This window comes from Hakea prostrata, chromosome 1 (assembly GCF_041222555.1).
Source record: "Hakea prostrata isolate BN-2017 chromosome 1, UWA_Hpros_2, whole genome shotgun sequence".
NCBI classification, from domain to species: Eukaryota; Viridiplantae; Streptophyta; class Magnoliopsida; order Proteales; family Proteaceae; genus Hakea; species Hakea prostrata.
Window position 1 is genome coordinate 13,032,348 of NC_142600.1, and position 14,897 is coordinate 13,047,244.

At 39.1% G+C, this 14,897-nt stretch overlaps 2 protein-coding genes and 1 pseudogene across 4 annotated transcripts; 2 read left to right on the forward strand and 1 right to left on the reverse strand.

The window, feature by feature from the left end:
• Positions 1–165: 165 nt before the first annotated feature.
• LOC149027604 (tRNA-splicing endonuclease subunit Sen2-1 pseudogene) lies at positions 166–7,825 on the reverse strand (annotated as a pseudogene). The gene is made up of 2 exons (XR_016174734.1): positions 7,437–7,825; positions 166–1,257 (listed from the first exon to the last, which is right to left on the reverse strand). The product of XR_016174734.1 is annotated as a tRNA-splicing endonuclease subunit Sen2-1 pseudogene (transcript).
• Positions 7,826–8,119: 294 nt separating this feature from the next.
• On the forward strand, positions 8,120–8,819 carry LOC149027605 (uncharacterized). The gene is made up of 2 exons (XM_089147146.1): positions 8,120–8,236; positions 8,328–8,819. Exons 1-2 carry the CDS (start codon positions 8,190–8,192, stop codon positions 8,662–8,664), a joined length of 384 nt encoding a protein of 127 aa, XP_089003272.1. The 5' UTR covers positions 8,120–8,189; the 3' UTR covers positions 8,665–8,819.
• Positions 8,820–10,484: 1,665 nt separating this feature from the next.
• On the forward strand, positions 10,485–14,281 carry LOC149027606 (pentatricopeptide (PPR) repeat-containing protein). 2 transcript variants are annotated; one of them, XM_089164092.1, is made up of 2 exons: positions 10,485–13,675; positions 13,808–14,281. In XM_089164092.1, exon 1 carries the CDS (start codon positions 10,506–10,508, stop codon positions 11,985–11,987), a length of 1,482 nt encoding a protein of 493 aa, XP_089020218.1. In that variant the 5' UTR covers positions 10,485–10,505; the 3' UTR covers positions 11,988–13,675; positions 13,808–14,281. The 2 variants fall into 2 exon arrangements, with proteins under 2 accessions (XP_089020218.1, XP_089020225.1); XM_089164099.1 differs by having other exon boundaries at positions 10,485–13,622.
• Positions 14,282–14,897: the final 616 nt, after the last annotated feature.

The window sequence follows — 14,897 nt, forward strand, 5'->3', positions numbered from 1 at the left end:
TTGGTTTCTAATATGATCTTGGGATGGATTCTGTCAAGAATTCACTAAAACAGTCCAGAGACACACAGAGAGAGAGAGAGAGAGAGAGAGAGAGACTTAAAGAAAGGACATACATCATCTGGTAAAAGTTTCAGCATACTCATACCCATCCTATCAAGAGTCTTCAATTAACAGAACTCCATCCAAACTGGATACCATCCCTGAGAAAACTCCTTCCATAGAAGTTTTGGGAATAATGTACCCACTGAAGACAGTCTAGACAAGTGAATATGGAATCCATGTGTAAACTACTTAAGATAACTCATTTTCTTTACCATATAATTAGCCCCATCAGAACCAACAATTAAATATTTAAGCAGAGTGGAAGAAGACATAATTGAATCCATCATGCAATAACTGCCATACAAAGGAGAATGCAAATCTCTTAAACCAATATTTACAGGAAATACAAAACCAAACACACTGCCTAAAAGGTCAAAACTGTCTACTGAGTTTCATTTGTACCAATTTTTATAATAAGATGATCTTCTCGGTTCTGCTCAGGATGCCATCTTGTGTATGTGCGTTCTTCAACACTGTACTGCTCTAGACATAAAGGAAAAACTGAATCGGAGCCAGTGCTATTGATAGTAAGAACCAACACTGTTTTGGCGACACTGCCACAAAGCCTAATGGTGCCTTCCAGATCAGGCCAAACTCTCAATCTCCTATTCATGTCATCACCACCTTCTGACCGAACAATCACTCCATACTCGGAATGCACTAGAGCTGGGTTATGATGATAAGCAACAAAGTCCACACCATACTGAGAACCCGGCCGAACAACCCAATTTTTCTTTCGGAGGTGAGAATAAGCTTTATAAAAATCAGGGAATCCTGTTCTCTTAGAAATCATACACTTCCATAACTCTTCTTCATTCTTTGCACAATTGACTTCCACTCCAGCAATTTGGAGACATTGGAGAGAGTGGCACAGGTAGAAGGCCTCCTCAAAACCCAACTGATACCACTGCTTATCTATCTCAGCTGTGACAATAGGGCTGCCAAAACATGCCATTTTTAATAGATGGGCTTGTTCAGGTTCTACTTCAATAAGAACACCGCAACCTGAGAGTGACCCAAGTGTTTGTGATTGTATTAGAGATGACTGAAGTTGTTGGATAATTTTTGACATGGGTTCAGCAAGGGCCTTAGCTTCTGAACCCTTTCCCTTCCACCTTGGTCCCATTACAACTCTCTGACGGAAGATCAAATGAGCTATAGCTTGAGAAAACATTACAAACAAAAAAGCACACTTTGGATCAAATGAAGATTTGAATTATATGTTAATGAACAACGAAAAAGCAAACTTAGGATTTCCTAAAAAATATGGAAGCATTAAGGAGATAATGAAGGTGAAGAACAGCAGATAGACTCAGATAGAAGTACCTGAAAATTAACCATTATTTGCTTTTTCTTAACAATTTATTACTCCAACTTACTCAATTTCTAAGCAATTACCACCTTCCTAAGCCTATATGATATCTATGGTTTGATGTTCTGGAAGTAGAATAGCAACAAATGTGTTCCAAAATCAAAAGCCTACTTCAGCTTTACTAATTCTAAAATTTGGTGGGATCCCTCTGCAACTCTAATTGTTAGATGAGATGAAGACAGGAACTCCCTCTGGCAGAGATGGCCTCCAGCAACTCTGCTGTTAGCTCCTGCGAGATGGATCCCCATCCCCCCTTTGATCCCTTCAGCATCTCCCATGTCCTCTATGATGACCCACCAAACCCTCCCCCCTCCCATGACTTGTTCCCTTCCATTTCTCCAGCTAAACCATGGAGCTCCCTCTTCACTTCCTCCATCTCTAACTCCATCTTATCTGAATGCAACCTCTCATTCATCCCCTCTGCTCCATCATCGGTTTCCCCCACAGCCCACTGCCCTGCCTCTGCTACCAAGGAGAGCATTCTTCTTTGGCAATCAGCCATTGTCGATTAGTTTCTTGGCCCTTCTCCCCCTGTTGATATCGTTAAAACCTTATTATCAAAGCAATGGAAAGCCATAGAATCTTTGGACTTTTTTGTTCTCGATCCTGGCTTCTTCCTCTTCAATCTCCATTCCTTTGATTGCAAAACCCGTGCTCTAGAAGGTTCTCCTTGGTTCATCGGGAAATCCCCTATTTTTCTCAGGCCTTGGCATCCTTCAATGCCCCTTCATAGGATCGATTTCAGCAAAATCCCCCTATGGATCAATCTTCCGGGCCTCCCTCCCTCTTGACTTCTAGAATACTGAATGCCTTAGCCAAGTCGGATCTGCCATCGGAAGACTTCTTTGCTCAAATCATAAAACTTTGAATTTCAAAAGGCTTTCCCATGCCCGTATTTATGTAGAAGTGTCGGCTGCTCATCCTCTCCCGTCCTCCATCTCCATTGTTGATGATAATGTCCTCAATTATAGACAAGTTATTGTTATAACTAGGTTCCATCTAGATGCATCTCTTGTCGCCGTTTTGGTCATGAGGCTTCCTCCTGCTCTTCTGCCTCCCTGATTGCCCCTTCGAGTGTTTCTAACAAAGAATTCTTGTTGGTTCCTAGTAGCCTCATCATCGATAATTTAGACAAATGTTTGATCGATGTCCCTCTCGCCTCTGTTGCCGCTGGCCGAGGAGATGCGGATGTTGTAGCTGCTGCTGTTGATCAAGAACAAGTGGGCATCGCTACTGCCACTGCTGTTCAAGGCCTTGGAGATGCTGCCGCTGCTACCAATGCCGTCGCTTAGGTGGTTCCCTCATCTTCGGCTCTTGTGAATCAAGGTTCTCGTTCGCCGCCGGATGCCATCATTTACCGGAGAAAAAATCGATTGATTCCTGTCCCGACAACATCTCCTAGCACATCGCCCCAGCTCGAGAAACCTTTCGAGAACCATTATCAGGTCTCTGCAATCGAAGCTTCTGCATCATTTGTCGAAACCAAATATGCTACCCTTAGTCGATACCAGATCTTCTCCTTCCACATCTTCTGAAGATCATTCCTCCTTTAACCGGTTCCTTCAGGAGTTGTCGCTTCTCATTCCTGGCCCTCGAGATCTGCCCACCCTCTTCCATGAAACCTGTGCCTTTGAGTTCTCTGTTACCCCATCTCCGCCTTCCCAACCTTCCACTTTGGTGAAAGATATGCCCTGTTCGATAAATGAAACTTCAGCCTCCTCTCTTATCCACGATCTTGCTGATCTTCCCATTTTACCCTCCCCCAATTGCTCCATTTTGGGCCCTTCTCCCCATGGGCCTAACCTTATTAAACCTTGCTCCTCTCCCCTCTCCTTGCCCCATTGGCCTAACCTTATGAACCCCTTGGCCCATTCCTCTAATTCCCTATCTCGCCCCATCTCCCACCCCTCGAACCCCTCTTTTCTAACCTCAACCATTGATTCTAATCCCACAAGGCGTGCTTATGATTCCCTCTCTCTCTCTATGATCACGATCTTGACCTTGCTAGGTGTAGGAGTAACCGGCCTACTAAAGGGCACAACCCTTTCATCGACGACTTCTTGATTGAGCACAAGTCCTCCAAGAAAAAGAAGGAAAAGAAAAAATCCACAAAATAGCTTTGTTGGGTCTCTGCCTAGCCCTTTTATTTAGGCTATGTCGTAATTGCTTTGTCTGTTCGCTTTAGCTTCGCTTTTCTTTTGCTTCGTTGTATGTGTGATCTCTCAGTTCTTTTAATGCATTTATTAATTCATCCAAAAAAATAAAAATTCTAAAATTTTTTCGCAAAGAAGAACCTTCAAAATGAACCAGGTGGCTTTAAAGGAGAATATAACATTAATGCAACTTCATAATGATTTTTTATGAAATGTCCATCGTGCCCTAGGCACTTCTTTACTGTTATCAAAATGCAAGAACCCATGAATGATGAAATTCTCTCTACAGTGGATGAAGAAAAATTAGGATGGTGCCTTTTTCATCATTCCACATGTCAAGAGATTGTTCCAAACTAGTATCAAATTTTGTATTATCATTATCTTTGGGGAATAAGGAAGTTAAGCATAAAGTATGAATTATAAATGCATGAGTGGGCCAAATGTAAAGTTTTTGTGGGCCCCGTGCATGGAGTAATCTCCAAGTGGACCCACGTAAGAGGTTGGGACGGGAGCACAAACCCTCAATATATGTTAAGGGAAGTGGGGTGTCCAATATTCAATATTAGCAAATAAAATAATTGAAGATACGTAAGGCCAAATGAGAGAGAGGAGAGAGAAAATACAAAGTTGGAAAAGGAGACAAAATGGAGGAACAAAATGAGAGCTCACTTGCAAAGGGCTGAAGGAATCAATGGTTTCCACATGACTCCGAGCTGGATTTTATCAAGGTAATGTTGACCTCGACGTTGGATTGAACAAATCGACAATTTTTGCATTAGAAAGGATCCTCCGCAAGCTTTGAGCTCAATCCTAAGATAAAAAATGGAACTCAATAGAAGAATTGGTTTCCTTATGGTTAATCCTATTATATGAATGAAGTTCAGTTTGTGATTGAAGTATGATATGCCAAAATCCGATTATTTTGAAACAAGCCTAAGGATTCTAAGGTTGCATGATATTATGCTCAAATTGGATGGCTAGTTACTCTAAAGGACTCCAGAGGTCAAATCTAGAGCCCAAAAATTGAGATGCATAAGCATAGCATCGAGTTGCAGGGCTTCCCATGAAAATCCCCCAAGAAGTAAAGCTGAAATTGAGGTTTCAGTCAACGAGCAGCATGCCCACGGTTATATGTTGCCGCAAAATGTTGTTGCCTAATGTTGCCCAATGTTGATGCCAAATGTTTCTGCCTATTGTTGCTACCTATCGTTGCTGCCGCTTTTTGGCTAATGAGGTATTGCACGCAGCAACTCCGCTAGTGTTTTGCTGCCAATCCCAAGCCCGGGTGAAGGAGGAGGGTTGATGCGTCAGGTTGGTAGCCGGCACAGGAAAAAATCTAGTCAAACCCTTTTCATTAGCCGACCCCATTTAGTTGGGACAAGGCTTATTGATGTTGTTGGTATTGCATGCAGTGATGTTGTATGTCGCTGTTGTATGTCGCTGTCGTATATGCCCTGCTTAAAGCAGCAACATAGGAAAGTTGTAAGCTATTCGGCAACCTAAAAGTTAAGGATGAGGCCCCAAAACCCTATTATGTTTAATGTGAACATGTACAAAAAGGGTTCCAAAATGAAAGCTATGAATGGATTGAATAGGTCAAGAATGTTGGCGCCATTAAACCATTAGGTTATGGATAAGCTATGAATCGAGTAGACCTAATCTAAGAATAATGGATTTTATATTATTGGGAATGTTAAGGATGAAAGGACAGCATGGAAAGGGAGTTCAATTGGATCAAACGAGAATGCCTACATGAGGGAAGTCAAACAGCAAAACTCCATTCAACAACAAAACTGATGATCATATGGTATATATTCAACCACTCATGAATTGATCACACATTTTACAAGGCCATGTTCTTCCAATAATAAAGAAGTGTTGCACAGTGTTTGCAGGGGAAAAAAAGAGTACAGAGTTCTTTCATTGATGTCCACCTAGTACAGCCAACAAGAAGATTGAAAATGACAATGATCTCAATGCAATATAGTTCTGATGGATGTGATTTATGAATTCAATCTACAAGGTTTTTTCCTGTAGGTTTTTTCATGTGTTATTGAGAAAAAGAATGGATTAGCTTCAAAAGCAAGTGTCGTGCATCATTGACAGCCAGAAAATACTTACAAATCAAGAAATGTCAGATACTGGATTCCAAACCTATTATGATGCAAATCTATGTTGAATAATATTTGATAGAGCAGACCAACTTCTCTATGTTGACAGTGGGTGACGGTGGGGAGGAAAGAGTAACACAATGAAGCTGTTCCATTCCTCATTTTCACACACATTGATAGGTAATACAGGTTTTAAAAAACCTTGAATTACAATTATATACAGTTAGGGGAACTTAGCTTTTACATTTGTCAAAGTGTCTAGATTCTAAAGTCAATTTTTAAATGCAGGTCTTGGAATGGCAACGTTCAGCCTAGGTAAAAGTGAACAAAAAAGTTCTTATTGAATTTCTTTTAATCTACAAATTTTGAACATAACAGTTTCAATCACTTTCTCAAACTTCAGGTATTTTCATGGCATTGCAACCTAAGATCATAGCCTGTGGGAACAGATTAGCAGCTTATATATAACTGCGATTTTAGAAAACCAAGCCTAATGTTCACATGACTAATCAGATTGGTTGTTGTGGTGGTGTAATCCAAGCAGCGGCTTGGAAGGGTTTGTAAGCTCATGCTCTTGGTGAAGCACAATTATACTTCGTCACCCAAGATTTTCTTCACATATGGATAGGAAGACAATTTAGTCTACCATTTTTGGTATGTGATCACAGAAGGATCACTTTGAATAGAGACAGCAACTCTTCCAAAAGTGAATGCCATCAGATATCTAGTATAAAGCCATGAACAGTGTTCATTAAAGAGGGGAAAGGGAACAACAGTTGCCCACCATTCAAACTTTATCCTGTTTTCCTCGTCACTAACCCATTCAAAACTAAAAAGAAGAAAAAATAACTACTGATGCAAACCAAGCCCACATACAGAAACCATTCATTTTTCAAGTTATTACCATTATTTTCTTTGTTAATTTCATAGCTTTTCATTCAGCTACGTGACAGACCCCATGCATACATGAAACTAGATTTGAATAAAAAACATTCAGAGGACCTTCTGTAAGTTAATTTAGTGATGATACATAGGAAATATTTCACATTCATAAAGGTCCAGAAATTTTACATTCTGTAGCTTAGAGAAAATTAAGGTCTAGCAGGTGCCAATAACAAGCATTTCATCTTCATCATGTTCTTCTCTCCAAACAGCTCTACTTCTACAACTGCTGAAGAATTTTACAAAGACGATTGGAAGTCCCCTTACAGGAAGATGGGACTTTGGGAGATGAGAATAATAAGAAGTTACAATGATAACCTGTAGATGTGAGCAAGAAAGTACAAATTTTTTTCTTTCTTCCAGATAAATCAACTGACTTCAACAAGAAAACCAACATCTGGAAAGGCATTATATCGTTAGGAACCCAGAATCCCACCAAACAATCTCAACTTGGTGAACAAGACCCACTGACGGTAATATTTGATTTCCCTATGATTTTAGTGAGAAACAGAACCAAGAAACAGTCGTAAAACGCAAGTCTGAATACCTTCATAACCAAAGCCAACATGATAAGCAGGGCCAACAAATTACACAACCCTTTTGAAAAACCTAGGAGACGAATGATTTGTAAACAACACATTTTCAATGATCAAAAATCTGAAGAAAATCCCCAATAACCTCTTAACGCAGGACTAATAAAACGAGCAACTACCCAGACTATGGGTAAGAATATGGGTAAGGAAGTGGAAAAAATACCTCGAATCAGAAGGAAGTGAAAGAAGATAAAGAAGTGGGTTGCAGACACACGGCTTCGGTTGAAGAGAGATCGGTTGCAGAGACACGGCTTCGGCTTCTGACAGAGAGATCGGTTGCAGAGAGCTTGCCTCGACCTCTTACGGTTGCTTAGGGCTTCAGAGAGACTACAGACACGACAGAGACCAGAGAGAGAGAGTGGTGAGAGTGGTGAGAGTTGCGAGAGAAGACTTGCGAGGGTTGGGAGTGACGATTTGCAGCTTTTGAAATTAGGGTTGTATACAACTAGTCCACCCTAGCCTTCGTTCATTTTGCCCCGCTTTTTTAGGAAAAGTGCTTAGAACTTAGAAGTTCTTGTTGGCACAGAAATTGTGCGCGAAACACCTAGTTTGTATATTCGCCTACTTTATATTTAAATTGTATATCGAGCAATCTCAATTGACCCAAAAGAATAAATACATAAATAAATAAAAATAAAAATTACCTACAAGATGCTCTTTTGATGCTCTTTTGATACACGGTCGACTACTTAAATTTTCTTCTAGAAATGATTCCAAATTAATGATAGCTGTGGATCCCAGAAATTGAGAGATTCTTCAAAAGATGCTTTGTCTCTTATAGACTCTTCAGCTGCATTCTGCTTTTTATTTATTTTCTTCACCTTATCCAGAACAATCGATTGCCATTATTATGCCACGTTAAGCACTTACCCTGCCATTTTATATAGAGCTTCAGACGCTCAGCAGGGAAACAACAATGGCTGAGAGGGGGAGCATGTCTGGCAGTGAAGCGAGCGAAGCAAGGTATGGCTTCTATGGTCCATAGATCGATCACTCTTCGAAGTCTAACTGATCGAAGTGTTTTTCTTTTTGACAATTATTGTATTTCATATAGGACTGATGAACCCAAGATTGAAGGAGCAGGAAAAGCTTTCTGCCGCTGTGAGGAAGGGTGGACATGTGTGATCACCAAGACCAAAGGCCCAGAAGCCGGGAAAGTGTTCTTCAAGTGCGGGGAAGGGTGCACCTGTGTGAGCGTCACTGATGCTGGGATCAGTACTGCAACCAGCTCAAGCATTGGCTCCGAGGGTTTTGCTGGAGTGGGAGAAGGCAAGGCATACTGCAAATGTGAGGATGGATGGGCATGTGAGATCTACAAGACTGAGACTCCTGATGCCGGCAAACCCTTCTATAACTGTGCCCAAGATTGCAAGTGTGTGACTATTGCTTAATTAATGCTTTGCTGCTGGGAAGAACGAAAGAAATAAAAATCCCAATAAGAAAGTTGTGGATTTGTGAGCTAGGGGCAAGTGTTGATAGGTCATGTATGCCTTGTTATGATGTTGTTTGCTGGTTTGATTGCTACATAAAGTATATAATTTGATAATTAAGATGTAAAGAACATATAAGAAGTGGCTGCAATTTTGAATTACACTGGTAATTCTTCAATACTGATTTTCTCAAAATTCAATCAAAATAAACAGAGAACGGATTAATCTTTCAATCTAACTGGGACAGTGGGACATGGAAACAAGAGAAAAACTGAAGCAAGATTTTCTATGAAAAATAACAAAAAAGCTCTACTAGACTACTAGGAAGTGTAACAAAGCAGCGAAGCCTGAGAAATCTGAGCATTTGAAAGGTGAGAAATTTGAGTTCAGTTCAGTTAGATGAATCTGAAATTTATTATATTCAATTCAGCTGGAACTAATAACACCTAGGGAAAGGGGGTGTTGGGACTTGGGAATGATGATCATAAACAAGGTGTAGTAGAACTTGACGAAGATGTAAGGCAAACACTTCCAAGGAAGAAGATCAGCGGCTTCTATCTTTCTTCAAAAATTAAAACTCTTATTGTAGTACATGAAATGTTAATAAAAAATGGGACATGTATCCTGGTTGTACCCAAGAACAGGGAAGGAAATATCGGCGAAATTTGCCCAGTTCGCCGGTGGGCGAAATAAAAAATGGATCGAAATCGATATTGCAACTTTTCGCCGGAAAATCGCCATTTTTGCCGAAACAACAACCTATGGTGATGGATTTGAGGATAATGGGTTTGAGGATAAGGCCTTTGCAAATCTCTAGCGACTGCTGGCGAGAGTTCGTCCGACCGACCGTCCATGGTGAAGATGAAGATGAGAAGATGAAGATGAGATCAGATGAGATTATGTACACGCAAGCAGGGAGAAATATGAAAGTATAAACATTTGGTAAATCATACCTCTTTACCTTTTTGGCATTTGAGCCTCATGTCACGTGGCTCTTAAATGACCACAAAATTTTTTAAAAAAGCACAAAAAACAAAAACCCATAAAGCAAACATAAATCCGATTTGACTAATCGATTTTTCACATAATATTATTTTATGTAAAAAAACCAAAAAGCATGTGGGTTTGAATTTTTAATAACAATTTGGGGCGAAAATCTCGGCGATATTTCGCCCTTTCGCTCGGTTCGCTGGGTAGCGAACCGAGCGATTTGAATGAACTATCGTTCCTTGCCCAAGAATACCATTGAAAGACATAGATTGGGACAAAACATATAATCACGAAGAAGAATACAAGTAATGTACGCTTAAACCTGTAAGAAATTTGAGATGTTCAGCTAATATTGTTTAGATTAATAAAAAGAGAATTGATTGAATCAAATTGATAAATCCTTCAATCCAGTCAACTGAGACAAGAAAACAAACAACAGCAACAGCAAAAGTGAAACTCAATTTTCTATGATAAAGAACAAAAAACTTCCTAAGAAGTGCAACAAAACAGCTTAGTAGGAGAAATATGAGAATTTGGTAGGAGAGAAATTTAAGTTTAGTTCAGTTGGCTGAATCTGAAATCTATTATATCCAATCAAGCTGCCAACGCCGAACCAATAAACTAAGTATTGTTTGGGATTTTTTTTAAGGTATAACTTTACATTCAAGGCAGAAAATTACAAAGATTATACTATTTCTTAAAAATCTCATTACTCTTGTAATTTACAAAGGAGTCCTTGCTCGTCTTTTTCCTGGTTATCACACGCTGTGGATGGTAAAAGCCTATTCAGAAATGCTTCAAAGCTCCACGAAATGGCCTTCAGAAAGCTCCCAAAACCAATGACCATATCAAATTCTCTAAAGACTCCCTCGGCAATTATCTCTGCAAGAGAATCCCCTAATCTCATCAAACAACCTACAAACTACACTGTCCCTCTGCCAACTATCTCTCTATCCCTCACTTCCCAAGAGCAGCTCTTGCAATTCCTCAGAACCCATCTCAAACTCCCATTCAGTCCTCAGGAACTCCTCGACTTCCTCAAGAGAAAGCTGCATTACCACCCCAAATTTACGCAATTTGACCTCCACATTTTCCGATGGGCTTCCGAGATTGATTCTTTCCGCCATGACCACAATACATATGAGTGGATGATCAAAACCCTAGCAATCACCGACAGGTTTGATGATCTCAAGTTTGTCCTTGAAGGTATGCTATCAAACCCATGTCCGTGCTCCGATGGAATTTTTTCATGCCCTAGGACGGAACCCATCTTCAGATTCGTCATTAATTCATACTGTAGGGTTGGGCGGTTGGATGAGGCGTTGGTTGCTTTTGAGAAAATGAGGAAATTAATCGATGGAAAACCTAGTGTCGTTATCTATAATATATTGATCAATGGGTTTGTGAGATCGAGGCAACATGAGAAAGCTTTGGAATTGTATGGAAGGATGCTTAAGGATAAGGTCAAACCGGATGTAGTCACCTTCAATACATTGATAAGTAGCTACTGTCGGAATTCGCAGTTTGAACTGGCTCTGGATCTGTTTAAAGAAATGAGAATCAAGGGTTGTAACCCTAATGTGGTCAGTTTCAATACTCTGATTAAGGGATTTCTCAGAGAGAAGAAGTTTAAAGAGGGAATCAGTATGGCTTATGAGATGCTTGATCTGGGTTGGGGGTTTTCAAGTGTGACTTGTGAGGTTCTGCTTGATGGTCTTTGTAGAGAAGGTCAAGTTTTGGAAGCTTGTGATCTCTTGATTGACTTCTCTAGAAAAGGAGCTGTACCTCATGAGTTCGACTTCTTAAATGTTATTGATGGGCTGTGTATAGAAGGCAAGCTTGATAGAGCGCTGGAAATGGTGGATGAGCTGTGGGCCAAAGGGAAGTTCCCGAGTCAGGTTGCTTTTACTACTCTGATAGAAGGCCTGAGGGTAGTAGGAAAGATTGAGGAAGCGTTCACATTGATGGAGAGAATGCTAAAAGAGGGGATTCTACCAGATAGTGTAACACACAACTGTCTTCTCCAAGCGCTCTGTGATGCAGGAAGAACAACAGATGCCAATAAATTGAAGATGTTGGCTTCAAAAAAGGGTTTGGATCCTGATGGTGCAACATATAATATATTGGTTTCTGGGTATTCCAGAGAAGGCAAAGGGAAGGAGGGGAAATTGTTGTTGGAGGAGATGTTGGATAAGGGATTTGTTCCTGATCTTGCTACTTATAACAAGCTACTAGATGGACTTTGTGGGGGAAAGAAATTTGTTAGTCACCAAAGGAACTTAATGGGTAGGTGAACAGGGAAAAAGAATTTGCAATTCTATAGCACTAACCATAGTGGATATTAATGTGGTTTTCTGAGCTGGTGCCAGTGGTGAATTAGAATATGTTTGCAGCTAGCTACTTTACCTCATATACATGTAAGATTTGACATGAAGAATAGATCTTACTAGGAAGACAGACGATTGTACAGTTATTTAGAGGTTACTTGAGTCTTGAATGGAACAGTTATTTACTTGTCTATTTGAGCCTTGGAAGGTGATTTATCAAAATAACAGTAAAACCGAGACAATTATGTTGGAGTGCATTGTTGCTCTTCATCCTAAATGAGGTATGATATTACATGGTTGTAGCCTTCTTTCACTGCCATCTTAGATGTAATTGTAACCAGGAATAACCTGGTCCAAAAGAATGGTCCATAGATTGCAAACCTGAAGGAAAATGTGAGGATTTCCTCGTGGGATTAGGAAACTCATTATTGGTGGAGCACATGTTCTAAAATACAACTGGAAGTACTGTATATAGAATGATTGAACAGTTAAGCTTACTCCTGTGAATTAGCGCTGCGTTTTCTTAAGTCATTTAGTAGCTTTTCCTAAAACTGAAGGAAATTTCAGATTAAGGCAACTTGGAAAAGAAGTTTTATGTCATCAAGAGTCCCTGGGGAAGTGGAGGTTAGTGAATCTCAAGTTACTGTATTATTTAGAATTGTCCTTGTTGAGTTTGTCCATTGCAAATGTATATATGATTCTCTCTAAGATTATTTCTTCAAGAAACACCATAATGGAAGTCTAAGTGGGCTTGAGTTTTAAATTTGAGCACAAATCCTGCAAAAATTCGTACCCAAAGAAAAAGTCCTGCAAAAATTCTGCCAGACTGAAATGGGGCCTTTGTGGAAGAAAGTGAAAACTGTTATATAGAATACCTAGCCTGAAAATTTGATGGGACCTATAAAAGAGGGAATGGCTATTTCAACTTAATTTTCTTAGTATTCCTCTTCAAAATTGTTTTCAAGTAATGAATGGAATCTTTAACCTCAATCAAGCAAAGCTGAGGTAAGATTCAAGAACCATCTGTGTCAGTTGGAAAAATGTATGCTTGTTGGTGTAGTTCTCTAAGGATCAAATTCTGCTCTCACTTTTCACAACTTGTGCCTCTCCTCTCCCTGTCTGGTGCCACAATATTATCTGCCTCTCCCACATCCCTGCAAGAATACAAAATAAGTGAGAATAAACCTTTCTTAACAGTTAATTCATTTTCTGATTTGGCATTTGAAACTTATTTTGGCTTTTAAAAGATCTAATGCTAAGAGTGATTTTGTTTGTGTTATGCCTTTATGATATAATTCATGTGAGCTTGGAGTTGGTATATTGACAGTATTGCACAAACCAGAATCAGAAGCCAGGTAAAATTAATTGATGTTTCTTTAGTGATTCCTTATATTAATACTTAGTGTTTCTAGTGGTGTTAATGCTTGGTCTTTGAATCATTCCTCTTCCACTTTGACCTTAAGAAAACAGTCTGCTTTGGTTCTATCTGCTCTTTTGATTTGAATTTGGAGGGAGATGATTAGGAGATTGGATTAAAAGCTATGTATAAGTTGGAGCAGATAATGCAAAACCAGAAAGTCAATTTCCAGTATTTCTCTCAAGGTGCAGTGATCATCTGGTGCATTTGAAATGCTCACAACAATTTGCTTTTCCTGGTGCCTTTTTTTTTCCCCTTCTTTTAAATCTATCTGATGTAATTAAGATGAAAGGCATCATAATATCTTGTACCTTCAGATATAAGGAATGACGTTGCTGTTCATTGTTCTTCTCCCCCCCCCCCCCCTTAGGGAAGCTGCTGTAGCTGTGAACATAAAAATCACTGAGGCAAATTTTTGAGGACCATGGAGGGCTGTAGATCTGAATCCCCTGAAGAAATTGCTGCTCTAGAAGTTAAGATCGCTCTGCATATGAAGTAATGAACAGAAAATCTAAGGTAACAGTGGAATCTTAATGATAGTTGGTTGTTTTCAACTATTTTCGCAATAATCGCTTGTTCCACAGCAGGATGCTTTGGCAGTGGTGATAGGCATTGACAGTTATGATGGGGATCCACAAGGCATCTAGTTTTTGACTGTTGGGAGCCTCTAACAAAGTTGCTTGATGTACAAGCTTCCCATAAATCTATGAAATGAAAGTTAAATTTGTTCATGTTCCTTCTAGTGTGAGGTTTTCGAATTCTCATACGGTGACTTCTTGTCATATATTTAAATTATATGTAAAAATTATCCATGAAAATATAGTAAAGTGTGCATAAATTTTCAAATGAGCCTTAGCATAACTTTTTTTTCTTTTTTTTTTTTTTTTTAACTTTCTTTTCTTCTTCTTCCTCTTTTTATTTTTTATTTTTTTATTTGGTAAATTACTACTTCATGGTTATACTTAGCGTTCTTTGATTATATATCTTTTATTCTTTTTTCTGCCCGTGTACTAGAGATGTATATATGAAAGTATAAAATAAAAAATTTATGTGCTTTGATTACAAAGAAATGAATTTTCTTTTCCTTCGTGGGAAAAGAAAATATAGCCAAGCTCCTTTTTTTGGTAGAAACATAGTCAAATATTTGTTATTATTAAATATCAAATAAAAAAATAAAGATTATATTGGATATGTTTCTGGTAATAGTTTTCTATGCAAAGGCAATAGTAATCAAGGTTTAAAGTATTGGTATCGAGTATCGTATTGGTCAGGTGATTTTAAGAGACGTATTGTCTTGTATCGAGTATTGTATCGTTGTGGCTAATGTATTTTAGTGTAATTTAATGGAGAGATGTATTGAAATGTATCGTATCGGTTGGGTCAAATATGGGTACGTATCGGCTAGTATTGTATGGTATCGTGGAATACTTTAAACCTAGATAGTAATATCAAGAGGTTTT

Excerpts from the sequence above, each read along its gene's own strand:
- LOC149027605 (XM_089147146.1), top strand. The coding sequence starts at position 8,190 with ATGGCTGAGAGGGGGAGCATGTCTGGCAGTGAAGCGAGCGAAGCAAG. Across the intron at positions 8,237-8,327 it reads AGTGAAGCGAGCGAAGCAAG|GACTGATGAACCCAAGATTG; the intron begins GTATGGCTTCTA and ends TATTTCATATAG.
- LOC149027606 (XM_089164092.1), top strand. The coding sequence starts at position 10,506 with ATGGCCTTCAGAAAGCTCCCAAAACCAATGACCATATCAAATTCTCTA.